This window comes from Pararge aegeria, chromosome 26, assembly GCF_905163445.1.
Source record: "Pararge aegeria chromosome 26, ilParAegt1.1, whole genome shotgun sequence".
Lineage (NCBI taxonomy): Eukaryota > Metazoa > Arthropoda > Insecta > Lepidoptera > Nymphalidae > Pararge > Pararge aegeria.
Genome location: NC_053205.1, coordinates 6,313,047 through 6,329,818, shown reverse-complemented (window position 1 = coordinate 6,329,818; position 16,772 = coordinate 6,313,047). Strand labels below are relative to the sequence as shown.

Below are 16,772 nucleotides of genomic sequence, written 5' to 3'. Positions count from 1 at the left end.
CGGGGCTTTTGAATGCCCAAGCAACCGGCGGTCAGGGCACCAGAGTGAGGAACCTCCTCACAATACGCGCCGTTTCAAGGACTACTGCCTTCTGTATCCGACCCTTGATCCAACAACCAAGCGAAAGCTTCTTAAGATGTTGGTCGAAGCTTTTGAGAGAAGACCATTGACTGAAACGACATTTATTATTATTACTAAATTCGCACATTGCGAATGTACCGTGGCCAGCGCGTAATCAGGCGCTTAAGCGATAAAGCCGTGACCCCGCGCACCTCAATAACCAGAATGTATTTGATGACCTTCGTAGTTACCATGTTGTTTTTCTATAATAAAACTGCGAATCACACTTTATCTGGTCAATATTTAATCGCAAGCTTCTGCCCGCGACTTCGTCTGAAAATCCCGTCGGAACCGGTCGCTTCAACGTGATTACATGATATCTTAATTATTAATTATTGTTAATAACTAGCGTACCCAGCCCGCTTTGCCGGGCTAGATTTTGCTTTATTTTATTTAAACAAAAAACTTACATCATTAAATTTTTAATTTAAGTCTCATAATATATTAAATCATTTATTTCTCTCCGTATTCATTCTCTTCTATTCTCTTCTCGAGCGGGTGAAGATCATTATCTACACCCATGTACACCCAACAATAGAATATCACCATAGTAAATAAAAGCTGTATTTGACAGTTCAAAAACAGGAGTGCTCCGATCGTCACCAAACTTTACAGGATTACTCGCCAGGTCAATCCGGAGATTCCCTGAAAGTTTCATTGAAATCGGTCCAGCCGTTTCGGAGCCTATACGGAACATACCCACACACTTTCTCTTTTATATACATATAGATTCTTATAATATATAGATAAACAACCAGACACTGAAAAACATAGGATAGATAAATATATTATTATTTATTATATTTCTGTAAGTGGCATTAAATCCTAATTCTATAATTAAAGTAAATCGAAATTATTCCTGCTTTTTTTTTTTTATTTATATATAAATTTATATTTGCCAGATATTTTATTAAATAGATTAGGATTTTTACAAATACTGTAATAATTATTAATTAGTTAATAGATAGTTTTCATGAAACATTTAAAAATATATTTAATTAATAATCAATGTTCATGACCTTGAGTTGGTGGGTATTTTGATATAAACACGTGTTAGCGGTTGATCACCTGGCTGATACCTACGCTACGCCATAAACATATTGTGACGTCACTACAAGAATAATTAATAAAGAATTGCTTTAATACTACTATTTTGCTTTATATAATTCGTAATAATTCTTATCTAAATATTTAATGTTTTCCAAATAGAAAAATAACAATATATTTTGTGAAACAACCTACCGGAAACTGATATCGTAAAATATTATTATTGGTTCGTTTTGTTGTCAACATTGTAAACGGTATCTGAGCCGTATAAAAGAAGAAGCATTACCTTCTCAAGCATTCATTCTGTATCTAGTTGTGGGGGGAAACTCTGTTCGATTATATGTCAAATGTAAAAAGTGAGTAGTAGGTATTACTTATCCAAAGTCCTATCCCCAACTTCTCCAACATACGACTGCAATATCGATACACTTCAGTCCCACATCGAACGATGCAAAGATACCTCCCGTTGCCTTAGTCGTTTATCACACCATTTTAACGCGCCAAATAAGTATAACTTCAAAAAGAAAATCGGTCAAATACAGTTATTGATTAATGTGTCGCTGATGGTTTCTTGCAATATATAAACTTGGATCACGCGAATCGCTTCGTGAAAAATTTAAACAAATAGGTATTTTTACAGTAGCTTCGCAATATATTCAAAGTCAAAGATATCTTTATTCAAGTAAATAGGTGGCACTTTTGATGCGTACATAAGAATTACACGGTAGTGAGATGATGGCGATAACCACATTCGTAAACTTAAAACTAAAGCTACGAGGGTTCCAAACGCGTCCTGGTCTAAGAAGAAGCCCACAACAAACTTAGCCGGGTGTTTTTTTTTTTTTGTTATCACCATCTCACAGTGTCATTTTAAATTATTAGAAGAGCAACCTGGTTAGAGCAATAATTTACACCCAAGCTTTTTTATCGTTTACGTAGTCCTTTATACTATAATAGGACTTTTCTATAAGCTTACGTTTAATACAAACTTTGAACTTTTTAAGAGACATCTCCAAGATGTCTATTGGCAGTTTATTGTAGAATTGTATGCAATTTCCTTTAAAAGAATTATGAATTTTATGTAACCTAGTATATTGCACAGTAAGTTTATTCTTACTTCTAATGTTCAAATTATTGCAGTCACTTTTTTCTTAAATTTAGAAATGTTTTTATGAACGTACATTAACTATTTATAATAATACTAGCTGTTGCCTGCGACTTCGTCCGCATTTTGTTTTTTGATGTGGCATTCAATTTAGTTGTAGTTCTAAAAAAAATTAAAGTATTCAGTATCACTAAGCCTTAAATGAGGGGTTTGCTGCTGTCCGCTGAGGAGTTCTGTCCTCCATCTCCAACCACATTCATCAGATCTGCACAAAGTTTGGGCAAAATTAAACACATATTATAACCTCTATAGTACAAAAAGAATTATTTAAATCGGTTATAATTTGTCGTAGTTATGGTGTAAAATCGTCAAACACTTTCATCCCCTCTCCCATAGGAACCGAGCGTAATGTCGGGATTGAAGTATCCTATATTACATCTCATCGAATTGACTACCGGTATATCCAAGTGTTGCAGTGTTTGTACAAAAACGCCACTATGTCAGTTCGTATACAGGATCAGACTACGAGACCAATCCAATTGCAGCGAGGCGTGCGGCAGGGAGATGTTATCTCCCCGAAACTATTTACCGCTGCGTTGGAGGACGTCTTTAAGCTTCTGGAATGGAACGGACTTGGCATCAACATTAACGGCGAGTACATCACTCAACTTCGGTTTGCCGACGATGTAGTCATAATGGCAGAGACTCTGGGAGACCTAAATACGATGCTCGATGGCCTCAGCAGAGCTTCTCAACAGGTTGGCCTACGAATGAACATGAGCAAGACGAAGATTATGTCTAATGCTCATGTTCCGCTTCAACCAGTAATCGTTGAGAACACTGCACTCGAAATTGTTGACGAATACGTATACCTAGGACACACGATCCAGTTAGGTAGGTCCAATTTCGAGAAGGAGGTGAACCGCCGAATCCAACTCGGATGGGCAGCGTTCGGGAAACTCCGTGCCATCTTTTCGTCAGAAATCCCTCAATGCCTGAAGACGAAAGTCTTCGAACAGTGCGTGTTGCCAGTGATGACCTATGGCTCTGAAACATGGTCGTTAACTATGGGCCTCATAAGAAGGCTTAGAGTCACTCAGCGGGCGATGGAGAGAGCTATGCTCGGAGTATCTCTACGCGATCGAATCAGAAATGTGGAGATTCGTAGAAGAACCAAAGTTACCGACATAGCTCAACGAGTCGCGAAGCTTAAGTGGCAATGGGCCGGGCACATAGTTCGGAGAAAGGATGGACGTTGGGGTCCCAAGGTGCTGGAATGGCAGCCCCGTACTGGTAAGCGCAGCGTTGGTCGACCCCCAACGAGGTGGACAGACGACATTAAGCGCGTCGCAGGTAGCCGTTGGATCCAAGCGGCTCAGAATCGTGGAACTTGGAACTCCCTACAAAAGACCTATGTCCAGCAGTGGACGTCTATCGGTTGATGTGATGATGATGATGATGATATTACATCTAACACTTCCAAGAATATGTGTACAAAGTTTCATGAGGATCGGTTAAGTAGTTTTTGCGTAAAAGCGTAACAAACTAACTTACATTGACATTTATGGTATTAGTAAGGATAGTCTTTGTCAGAAAAAAAAATTACTCTGTATAAACAAAAAGCTGAAATTAACAATCGACTTACCAGAAACGGACATAAATTAGTGATAACTGCATATCGTCTGCGAAAGCTGCAGAACTCCTTTGTGGTACTCAACCGAGTATACGCTTTAACAACATGACTCCTAAGGAAATTCTTGACCTACCAATGCATAAATTTAAAAAATGTGTAAAAACGCATCTAGTACAGCGAGGTTACTATACATTTGATGAATTCTTCAATGACAAGATAGATTGGAAGTAGCCAGCCTCGCTCTCATCTCCCGCAAGATAGAAAAATGATTGTAAATGTTGATGTTGGCAAAGAGCAACTACAGAGTTTCTTGCCGGCTCTTCTCGGTAGATTCTACTTCCCGAACCGGTGGTAGAGTCACTACAAATATACATACTTGACGTTTCAAAAGTGCTTATAAAGTAGGCCTACTTGAAATAAATGAATTTGAATTTTTGAATTTGAATTTGCAGATGATCAAGCTTCTACTAACCTTGGGCTTCATAGCCCTGGTCTACACCGCCCCGCAGGCGGACGGTGACCTAGACGCGGTCATCGCCCAGATCTTCGGCAAGCCCAGCTCCACCGCAGCGCCAGCTGTTGACAACAAGAACCTGGCTTCCACCATCGTGCCGCCCATCGTCACCAACTCACAGGGTGAGTAATAGCAGTGGGTTCCAAACGCGTGCCGGTTTAAGAAGAAGCCCACAAACAACTTAGCCGGGTGTTTTTTTTGCTATCACCATCTCACATTTTTATGTAAAACTATTAGAAGAGCAACCTGGTTAAAGTAATAATTCACACCCAAGCTTTTTCATCGATTACGCAGTCCTTCATACTATAATAGGACTTTTCTGTAGGCTTACGTTTATTACAAACTTTGAACTTTTTAAGAGGCATCTCTAAATGAATAAATATACTACGACAATACACACATCGCCACCTAGCCCCAAAGTAAGCGTAGCTTGTGTTATGGGTACTAAGATGACTGATGAATATTTTTATGAATAACTAGCGTACCCAGCCCGCTTCGCCGGGCTAGAAATTATTCAATCAATAAACTTACATCATTAAATTTTTAATTTAAGTCTCATAATATATTAAATCATTTATTTCTCTCCGTATTCATTCTCTTCTATTCTCTTCTCGACTGGGTGAAGATCATTATTTACACCCATGGACACCCAACAATAGAATATCATCATAGTAAATAAAAGCTGTATTTGACAGTTCAAAAATATGAGTGCTCTGATCGTCACCAAACTTTGCAGGATTACTCGCCAGGTCAATCCGGACATTCCCTGAAAGTTTCATTGAAATCGGTCCAGCCGTTCCGGAGCCTATACGGAACATACCCACACGCTTTCTCTTTTATATATATAGATGTGCATAAATAAATAGCAATATACATAATAAACACCCAGACACTGAAAAACATTCATGCTCATCACACAAACATTTTACAGTAGTGGGAATCTAACTTACGGCCTTGGACTCTGAAAGCAGGGTCGCGGAAAACTGGGTATAACCACACCAGACAAAACTTATTTCATCATCATCATCATCATATCAACCGATAAACGTCCACTGCTGGACATAGGTCTTTGGTAGGGAGTTCCAAATTCCACGGTTCTGAGCCGCTTGGATCCAGCGGCTACCTGCGACACGCTTAAAGTCGTCTGTCCACCTCGTTGGGAGTCACCAACGCTGCGCTTACCAGTACGGGGCACCCATTCCAGCACCTTGGGACCCCAACGTCCATCCTTTCTCCAAACTATGTGCCCGCCACATTACCACTTCAGCTTCGCGACTCGTTGAGCTATGTCGGTAACTCTGGTTCTTCTACGAATCTTCACATTTCTGATTCGATCGCGTAGAGATACTCCGAGCATAGCTCTCTCCATCGCCCGCTGAGTGACTCTGAGCCTTCTTATGAGGCCCTATTAATCCCTACTAATATTATAAATGTCAATGTAAGTTTGTTTGTTACGATTTCACGCAAAAACTACGTAACCGATCCTCATGAAACTTTGTACACATATTTTTAGAATACTTTTTATGTATTTAAGCTCAGTTCCTTTGGAAGAGGGGATGAAAGTGTTTGACGATTTCACACCATAACTCCGACAAATTATAACCGATTTAAATAATTATTTTTGTACTACATAGATTATAATATTTGTTTAATTTTGCCCAAACTTTGTGTAGATCTGATGAATGTGGTTGGTTGGAGATAGAGGACAGAACTCCTCAGCGGACAGCAGCAAACCGCTCATTTAAGGCTTAGCGATACTGAATACTTTAATTTTTTTTAGAACTACAACTTGAATGCCAAATCAAAAAAAACATAATGGAACGCAGACGAAGTCGCGGGCAATAGCTAGTAAATAATAAAACTTATTTACTAACTGAAGTTTTCCTATGTTTTAGGCACAAACTCTTCATGTACGACCGAGGAGGGTCTGACGGGTACATGCGTCAACTACTACCTCTGCAACACAGATAACAATGTCATCACTGACGGTGTGGGGCTCATCGACATCAGGTAATTACCCGATTTAATGCCTTCGGAGAAACATCAGAAATATTATTTCTATAGATATCTATGAGAAAAGCCGATGATATTGAATGAACGTTACTTGGCAGGCGTTACTTTGCGGAATTCCATGATATATTATGAAAATCATAGTGAAAATTAGGAGAATCTGTATGGTGCGATTCTCAAAAATTCTGAATGTCTTATTATTTTTTAAAGCCTATAAACAGTCCACTGCCCATAATCACGATATCCGGTAAAAAACATTACCCGATTTAAGGTCTTAGGAGAAACATCACTCTATATCTATGAGAAAAGCCTGTGACATTAGATAGAAGCAGGCGTTACTTTGCGGAATTCCATGATATATTTTGAAAATAAAGCTTAATTTGCTATACTCCGCGAAAATGAGGAGAATCTGTATGGTGTAATTTATAATTTCTTATAATTTTTTAAAGCCTAACATAACAGGAAACATCGGAATTATTATTTCTATACTATTTCTATATCTATGAGAACAGCCATGCCATATGGCATTGGACGGCAGTGTAATTTTTAATATCTTCAATCTTTATGCCAGCTCTAGAATCACGTGCAAAGATTGTTTACGTTATAACTAGTTTTTTTATGATTTTATGAATAAAGTATTTATGATTTTTTTCTTAATGTACTACATTATGTACCTATGTATTTATTAATGATTTTGATTTTGAATTTTTGAATTTTTTTTTTTTTCTAATTTCGAATTTGTATTTGATTTTCAGGGTTGGCGATGGCAAATGTCAGTCGTATTTGGAAGTATGCTGTATACCCCCGGACACCCGGGATCCGTTGAACCCTATCACCCCACGACCGGAAAAACTGCCCCAGGTAAGCCATCCAGGGTTTAACTGTAGGCATCATATTGTTACTGGTGTTGCTTGGGCTTCGATTCCCAATTCAGGGCGGGAATCTTTAGTTACGTCACAGCACCATTTCGGAATTAGGAAATCAATGGTGTCCATTCCCCTGCCTCGGAGAGCATGTGAAGAAGAATGTGTGTGCGTATCATCTACTATAATATTATTATTGTTTATCTACTCAAACTCATATTTAAGTATTTATGGTATATTAAGATATGTATTAGTATATTTATTTTTTTATATTTATCAATAGTATTAAACTATCGAGAATTTGGTATAAAAGTAAAAGAAATACCAAAGTGAACTTGAAGTAATATATTTTCGCTAACACGTGTTACCAATTCGAGGGTAGGAATAGGAATGAATTGAGTCGTCGAATGTACTACTATGAACAAAGATCAACATTCTACTCCCACTTCAATCCTAGACCTACTTACAAAACACAGACAAATTAGCAAAATATGGAATAGGTACACTTTGTAGGTAATGAGCATACGATCACTTTCCTCATAAGCATACATTAACATATTTGTTTAAATAATGTATACCTATAAATCATTATATATTTACATAATAATTATGATGTCTAACATTAGTATTTTTAATTTTCTTTTATTTGTGTAGTCTGGTTTATGTATTAGTATGTAGATATTTGTATGTATGCACTAAATAGTGTACCCCACCTATTTGTTTTCTTTTTAGTTTTCCTAATCCTAAGGTTGCCTGGCAGAGATCGCTACTTAGCGATAACGCCGCCTTTTGTATCCTGCTTCATTCTTCATGTGTTTGTTCTTTTTTTGTCTTGTTTCTTTGTTTGAGTGGTGTACAAATAAAGAGTATAAATAAATAAATAAATATAATATGCGTTTCGACATGCGTTTATACTTACCACTGTATTTACTTCCGAGAAGCCGCACTGTGCCAGCTTAGTGGAACTACGGCCTTTACCGCTTCAAATTGTGGGAGAAGACCCGTGCCCTGTTGTGGGCCGGTTAAAAAGAAAAAGAGTCTCTAAATAGATACTTCTTTAATGTCGTGTAATGTAAAAGTAACTAATAACATTAAGAAACCCCGTAACGCGAAAGCGACGGTAGCGTCGCGCCGGTGTTATGGATACTCAAAATGATTATTTATGATACGAGCCTCTTGTTTTTTATACAACAGCATCTATTAGAAGTTTCCCACGCCTGGGCATACGTGACTGGGCTTCATCTCTCATAGGAATGAGGGAACTAAAGCCTATACGCACCACGCTGCATGCTGGCTTATTCTCTATACACGCGTATTATTTTTTGGTTAAAAAGTTTTATTGGTGCTTAAGAAAAACCCTACAGTACGGCGCGTTGTCCTTGACATAATAAATGTTACGCTACAGCGTACAGGCTGCGGATGGCGCAATCCCAACGGCGTCGGGATGGTCACCACCGGAGACCAGGACAGCGAGGCGAAGTTCGGAGAGTTCCCCTGGATGGTCGCCATTCTTAAGTGAGTACAACTTAAGTGTTTACGTTAGCACGATACGCTTTGTGTGTTTTTGTTACTCTGTCTGTGTAGCCCTAACACCTCATTGAGAATGTCACTCTTTGCACTGTAAGCTCAAAAACTGATCATGTTTCTTTATCATTAAATACTTCATAAAGCCTTTATACAACGTGTAAATGAACACACACTAGCTGTTGCCGGCGACTTCGTCTGCGTTTGATTTTGTTTTTTGATGTGGCATTCAATTTAGTTGTACTTAGTTCTAAAATAATTTATTCAGTATCGCTAAGCCTTCAATGAGAGGTTTGCTGCTGTCCGCTGAGGAGTTCTGTCCTCTAGCTCCAACCACAGTTTGGGCAAAATTAAACACATATTATAACCTCTATAGTACAAAAATAATTATTTAAATCGGTTATAATTTGTCGGAGTTATGGTGTAAAATCGTCAAACACTTTCATGCCCTCTCCCAAAGGAACCGAGCTTAATGTCGGGATAAAAAGTATCCTATATTACTTCTATCACTTCCAAGAATATGTGTACAAAGTTTCATTATGATCGGTTAAGTAGTTTTTGCGTGAAAGCGTAACAAACTAACTTACATTGACATTTATATTAATATAGTTAGTAGGGATAGGGATAGGGATTATTTACTGTCTCTGAGACTTATCTGTGTAGCCGAAACGCTAATAGTTTTTGAGTAAACCACTGCCATAGGTTTTGACTGCAAGAAATCAGATACAGCATGACATCGCATGCAAAATTAAAACGCGTTCTCTTGTCTCTTTATTAAGAACGCGTCGCGTAGCGTAGGTACTATGCGCGAGTCGGTCTTTTAATTTTTAAATATAGTTCGACGGGTACATACAACGATAATATTTTGGATTTGTCGATATTTCGACCCAGTTGCATGCCAAATAATCAATAAAATATTTATATTTTATGTACACTATTATTTATTTATATTTATTGAAATTTTTAACACTATTCTTAATTTAAATTTATTAAAATTTATTTTCTATATTTTAGTTCGGTTTTCTCTAAAAAGCGTGTTTTCTAGTATTTTTTAAACTATTATTTATTTTCTACTTTTTAGTTTGGTTTATTTTAAACTGTTATTTGATCTAATCTACTATCAATTCCGTGATAACTCTAAGTATATGCAATTATTTTCCAAATTATTAATGTGTACGGTAAGAGCCCCATTACCCGGTCAGGAATCAATATTAAGACGTAACTACCATAACAGTCCCTACGCGGGTTTTGCTGAGTGCCCGATCAGAGTGTCTCTCGAAATGCAAGTTCTAATTATTATTTAAAACAACCCATTAAAAAGTAACAGCTAACGCCCTCTACCATCTAGTAGCTTAATGTATTTTGTGAAATATGTTAGGTACGCGAACGCCATCTGTTGGTAACGCCAAAGTTTTTTTACATTTGGGCTAGATGGCGCTGTAGTAATTGTAATTAATAGTTCGAAAAAACTAAAAAAACTTATTGTTTATATTGAAAATTGGAATAATCTTCTCAGATTAGTGTATTGTCATCGATGTCTAAAAATTTTGAAAGAAATCTGACCGCTCAAAGTGGGACAAAATCGAGCTCAAAGGGGTCGGTTACAGACATACATAACATACAGGTGAAGCTAATATAAATTCAAATTCAAAATTCAAATTCAAAATTCAAATTCAAAATTCAAATTCAAAATTCAAATTCAAAATTCAAATTCAAAATTCAAATTCAAAATTCAAATTCAAAATTCAAATTCAAAATTCAAATTCAAAATTCAAATTCAAAATTCAAATTCAAAATTCATTTATTTCAAGTAGGCCTAATACAAGCACTTTTGAAACGTCAAGTCTGTCCGTGTGTAGTGACTCTACCACCGGTTCGGAAGGCAGATTCTACCGAGAAGAAGCCGGCAAGAAACTCAGCAGTTGCTCTTTTCCAATATCAAAAATTTACATTTTATATTTTAACATTCATTTTTCTATCTTGTGAGAGATGAAAGCGGAGCCGGATGCTTCCAAGCAACCTTGTCATTAAGAAACTCATCAGTTGTATAATAACCTCGCTGTAATAAATGTGTTTTAACACATTCTTTAAACTTATCCATTGGTTACTTTAAAGCGTGTAAAAATGCCCAAATCCAAAATATTATCGTGGTATGTACCCGTTGAAACTATATTTAAGAAATGTTGATTAACCACGAAAATGTTAGTTTAAAATCTTTATTTCTACACTTTTACAAATGTAAACCGCAAAAAGAAAAAAAAAATGGACTCTTAAAAAGTAGGGTAGAAAAAGGCGGCCTTATCGCTTAGTAGCGATCTCTTCCAGGCAACCTTAGGATTAGGAAAACCGAGGGAAACAGATTGGTGGCGTGTAGTATTACATACATATCCATACTTATACAGATTAGACATATAATACTATAACATTGTTATAGTATACTATAACATTGTTATAGTATACTATAACATTGTTATAGTATTATGTGTCTGTTACAGCTTTTGTGCATGTATTAAGTGCACGCCATGCATACGATACATATTTAAATATGAGACTTAGAATGTTTTGAATTAGTTTGTATGGAAAAATTAATATGGTTCTTTTGATTAAATATTTTTAAAGGTGTAAGTAAATGAAATGAAATGAAAATACACTTTATTGTACACCTAACAGAAATTAAATTATAAACAAAAACAACACAATAAAACACAGGTGCAATGGGCGGCCTTATCGCTAAAAAGCGATCTCTGCCAGGCAACCCAATCAAGGAAAGGAAAAAACAAAAAAACACAGACTTAAGGGTTAGGTTGTACACAAGAGAAGAGCAGTTAACAAATTAAAAATAAATATATATATCAATTACTATATCATACAAAGTACAAGCCAACAACACAAAGAAAAGTGACTCCGAAGCAAAAAAAAAAAAATAATAACGAATTAGGGTGGCATCAAATGTTTTTTAAGGAGTCTTTTAAAAATCGGTAGTGACTGCGCGCGCCTAATTTGAAAGGGAAGAGAGTTCCATAGCCGAACAGCTTCAACTGAAAAGGATTTAGAATAGAAATAATTTTTAGTATAAGATTATCTTCAGAACGGAGAGAGCGACAGTGAGAATCACTGAGAAACTCAAACCGTTCTTTAAGATATGGAGGAGTAGCTGAATTGAGAAGTATTTCGTAATTGTACAACCAATTGATTTTGGTACAGATAACTAAAAAGTCATTGAGCTACCCGCAGGTAAAGAAATCCAGAAAAAAATGTCTAAGGTTACCAAAGGTTTATTTTGGTGTGTTACGTATCTCGCGAAAGATTTTTAATTTAATTTATTTATAGATATCAATTTATTATTGTATACCGATTACCGATCTATTAAATTGTCTCTCACGATTTTTACTAGTTTTAGAAATACATAACTCTGGCGTAGGTTTCGGTGATGTTATTATCTGTTTTTTCCAAAAAAGTTAAATAATTTCACTCATTAATTTACCATGTAATCGGCGGCCATCTTGGACCGATTTTCATGAAATATAGCTAAGAACACTTCCGAGTCGAGTCCAACTTCCGAACGCAAAAATCAAAAATCTAATCAAAATCGGTCCTGTAGGGATATAATTAACTTTTCCACCTGCTAAATCCCGGCAACATGGAATATGAGAAGTTTACCCCCGTTTATTATTACACATATACTATTTGGATATTATTTCCACTGGTTTGCCAGAGCTCTGAAAGTTGATAAAGCTGTGGGAGAAGATATTTTTTTTATTCTTACCACGGGGATATAATTGTCTCTTGCCCATGTTAGCCGTGCAGACATTTGGGAGCTTCCTTCTTTGTCGTTACACTCTTGGCAGAGTGGTCGTGGTCATCATGAAGCGTCTTTGAGGGCAGATGTCACACGCCCCACGAGTATTCGCCACTTCTCTCGGCTGGCCGAAAGCCTGGTGCACTCGTGCAAAGGGCCATTTGGGAGCTACGGTGCCACAAACAGACACATGTAGCACTGCCGAAGCCTCCAAGCATACTGAACAAATGCTTGCAAGCACACCCATGTCATTTTACCCCTTCATATTAATCTTACATCAAGTACGGACTATATTGATCCTAGGATAGAGCCAGTGAACGACAATGATCCAGAAGGCCAGAAACTCAACGTTTACGTCGGTGGTGGCTCTCTGATCCACCCCAGCGCGGTCCTCACCGCGGCCCACTACGTGTCCGATAAGAAGACCATCAGGGTACGGGCTGGCGAATGGGACACGCAGACCACCAAGGAGCTGTACCCCTATCAGGACAGAGATGTTAGCTCCATCCAAATACACAAGGACTTCAACAAAGGTAACTCACTTTTTGTCGATCTGCCTGCAGGGCTAGCACGGGCGGGAGACAAGTCAAAGTCAAAGTCAAAAATATCTTTATTCACGTAGGCCCATAGGTGGCACTTTTGATGCGTACATAAGAATTACACGGTAGTGAGATGATGGCGATAACCACATTGATAAACTTAAAACTAAAGCTACGAGTGTTCCAAACGCGTCCTGGTCTAAGAAGAAGCCCACAACAAACTTAGCCAGTTTTTTTTTTGTTATCACCATCTCACATGTCATTTAAAATTGTTAGAAGAGCAACCTGGTTAGAGCAATAATTCACACCCAAGCTTTTTTATCGATTACGTAGTCCTTTATACTATAGTAGGACTTTTAATACAAACTTTGAACTTTTTAAGAGATCTCCAAGATGTCAATTGGTAGTTTATTGTAGAATTGTATGCAATTCCCTTCAAACGAATTATGCATTTTATGTAACCTAGTATATTGCACTGTAAGTTTATTCTTACTTCTAATGTTTAAATTATTGCAGTCACATTTTTTCTTAAATTTAGAAATGTTTTTATGAACGTACATCAAATTTTCATATATGTACTGACTATACCCTATCATTATTTCAAAATCTTTAAATTTATCTCTCAATGACTCTCTCGGCCCCATTTTGTAGATCTAACGAACGGCCCTCTTCTGCAGCACGAAAATAGTGCTAATATCAGCAGCCCAAAGTAAAATTCCATATGACATAACTCTGTGAAAGTAACTAAAATATCTAAAATAAAAATTATATCCCCCGATTATATCCTGTAACAAGGGATATCCTTAACGTGCCCACCTGCTAAATCACTGGAACATGGAATAGGAGAATTTTTTCCCCCTTTATTAATACATACGAGTATATATTATTTGGATATTATTTCCACTTGTGCGCCAGTGCTCTGAGAGTTAATAAAGCGGTGGGAGAAGATGGTTGGTGGAGAAGGTTGTCTCCTGCCCCGGGTTCGGTTCCCGGTAGGGAGATTTGCGAATTTTATATATCCGAATTTTCTCTCGTCAGCACGGCTAGCATAGGCAGTAGACAATTATTTTGTCCCCGGGGAAAGGATGTAAATGTATCTCCACAGCTTTATAAACTTTTAGAGCTCTGCACACCAGTGGAAATAATATCCAAGTAATATATGCGTAATAATAAACGGGGGTAAACATCTCATATTCCATGTTCCCGTGTCTCCTGTCTGCGCTAGCCCTGCTGGTCTGGTGGGTGGCTTCGGCCGTGGCTAGTTACCACACTACCGACAAAGACGTGCGCGAGCGATTAAGCGTACCGGCACGATGTCGCGTAGAAACCGATTAGGGGTACGGGTTAAATATAACTGTCATACTCTCTAACAGGTTAGCCCGCTACCAAAATAGACTGCATCATCACTTAACACCAGGTGAGATTGCAGCCGAGGGCTAACTTACAACAACGGTGAAGAAAAAAATAAAAAAGCAGCAGAATGTATTGTGTCGCGGAATGTTGCTAGCTCACAGACTTTCCCATTTTCCCCATTTTATGTTAAACTTTCTAAACTTAAAAAATACCACGGTTTCTGTGTACTCTTAATTCTGTGGCAATAACATGTTACAATGACATACTGATACTTGAACTATAAAATAATACATAACAACTGTAATGTTAATCTAAATGAAGCGGTGGTAGCGCTTTGGGTAGGAGCTCGATGCGCTGGGGCCGAGTTCCCTTTCTAAGTTATGCGCGTTTTCAGTAATAAAAATATCACTTGCCTCAACGGTGATGGAAAACCTGCATGCAGTTCTACGTATTGTTCTCAAAGGTGCGTGGATTCCACCGATCCGCACTGGGCCGGCGTGGTGGACTACGGCCTTAACCCTTTCTCATTGTGGGTGGAGACCCGTGCTCTGTAGTGGGCCGGTAAAGGGTTGATGTGATGATAAACATGTTCAACTTCCCCAGGTAACCTGTTCTACGACATCGCGGTGTTGTTCCTGAACCAGCCGATGGACTTGGCGCCCAACGTTGGTCTGGCCTGCCTGCCTCCCCCCCGCGAGCGTGTACCCGGAGGCACCCGATGCCTCGCCTCCGGCTGGGGCAAGGACAAGTTCGGCAAGGAGGGCCACTACCAGGTCATCCTTAAAAAGGTACAACTGCAGACAGACAGACAGACAGACGACAGACGACAGACAGACGACAGACAGACGACATGCAGACGACAGACAGACGACAGACAGACGACAGACAGACGACAGACAGACGACAGACAGACGACAGACAGACGACAGACAGACGACAGACAGACGACAGACAGACGACAGACAGACGACAGACAGACGACAGACAGACGACAGTCAGACGACAGTCCGACGACAGACAGACAAAGACAGACAAAGACAGACAAAGACAGACAAAGACAGACAAAGACAGACAAAGACAGACAAAGACAGACGACCGACAGACGAAAGACAGATGAAAGACTGACGACAGACTGACGACAGACAGACGACAGCCCGACGAAAGACAGACGAAAGACAGACGACAGACAGACGACAGACAGACGACAGACAGACGACAGACAGACGACAGACAGACGACAGACAGACGACAGACAGACGACAGACAGACGACAGAAAGACAGACGTCTCAAACTTGAATTTCAGCAGGCATCGTCTAATCCTTCCAAGCACTTTATCACCAATAGAGTTATACAAATGTGGAATGCCTTGCCTGAAGATGTAGTGACTGCAGAATCACTAAATCAGTTTAAGAATACACTGGATAAACATCAAAAAGACAAAGAGCGCAAGAAATGATATAGACGGATCTGCGAAAGCTGCTTAGTCTATTATATAATAATAATATATTAAGTAATACCAATAAATTTTAAGACGAATAGATTGAATGAGTAGATAATAGAAATGTAGTGTAATGGCGAAGTGTATTAATTTATTATAGAAAATTAAGTTTCCTATGTAAGTGACTTAGGTATTTTATGGGAATGAATGTCTTTAAACCTAAATCTACTTTTATTTCAGATCGAGGTCCCAGTCGTGGAAAGGAGGAAGTGCGAGAAAGATCTGCGCAAGACGCGTCTAGGGAACTTCTTCGAGCTCCATAGTTCGTTCATGTGCGCAGGAGGTGAACCTGGCAAGGATACCTGCAAAGGAGACGGTGGTTCGCCGTTGGTTTGCCCAATTGAGGTATGTATTGACACAAGGCTCGTTTTAATCCACACGGCTCTTTTAATTCTCGAAATCTCTCAGAAAATGTAGGAGCTTCTATATATTCATACGCTTGGAGAATAGTAAAATAAATTCCTAGGATAATAGTAATGAACATTATTTGAGTACCTAGTTTGAGAAAAGTTATTTTCTAGAAGTCTTTGATCGGCTCATGTTACTGTAATTCTTTTAAAAAATTTACCGTTGCCAAGATAGATTTTGGCTCCAGTATCGACTAGAGGGCTCTCAAAAAAAGTTTTCGCGAAACTGCCGTGGACGTTCCGACCTTAAAACAAATGTCACTTGCCCCTCCAGGACAGAAGACCACGTTTGCTTATTTCTGCCGCTAAGCAGAATTGTGTAATAATGACGTATCTGGCTAACAACCTACGTGAGATTC

At 38.4% G+C, this 16,772-nt stretch overlaps 1 protein-coding gene across 3 annotated transcripts in view; it reads left to right on the top strand.

The window, feature by feature from the left end:
* LOC120635128 (phenoloxidase-activating factor 2) overlaps positions 1-16,772 on the top strand; it is a 45,672-nt gene that overhangs the window by 27,913 nt on the left and 987 nt on the right. For 2 of the 3 annotated variants that reach the window (XM_039906056.1, XM_039906053.1), the window contains exons 2-8: positions 4,358-4,541; positions 6,315-6,429; positions 7,185-7,290; positions 8,698-8,807; positions 12,898-13,148; positions 15,111-15,295; positions 16,187-16,351. In XM_039906056.1, the coding sequence (XP_039761990.1) occupies positions 4,358-4,541; positions 6,315-6,429; positions 7,185-7,290; positions 8,698-8,807; positions 12,898-13,148; positions 15,111-15,295; positions 16,187-16,351 (1,116 nt within the window). The remainder of the gene's footprint in view (positions 1-4,357; positions 4,542-6,314; positions 6,430-7,184; positions 7,291-8,697; positions 8,808-12,897; positions 13,149-15,110; positions 15,296-16,186; positions 16,352-16,772) is intronic. The other variant, XM_039906054.1, reaches the window with a different exon arrangement.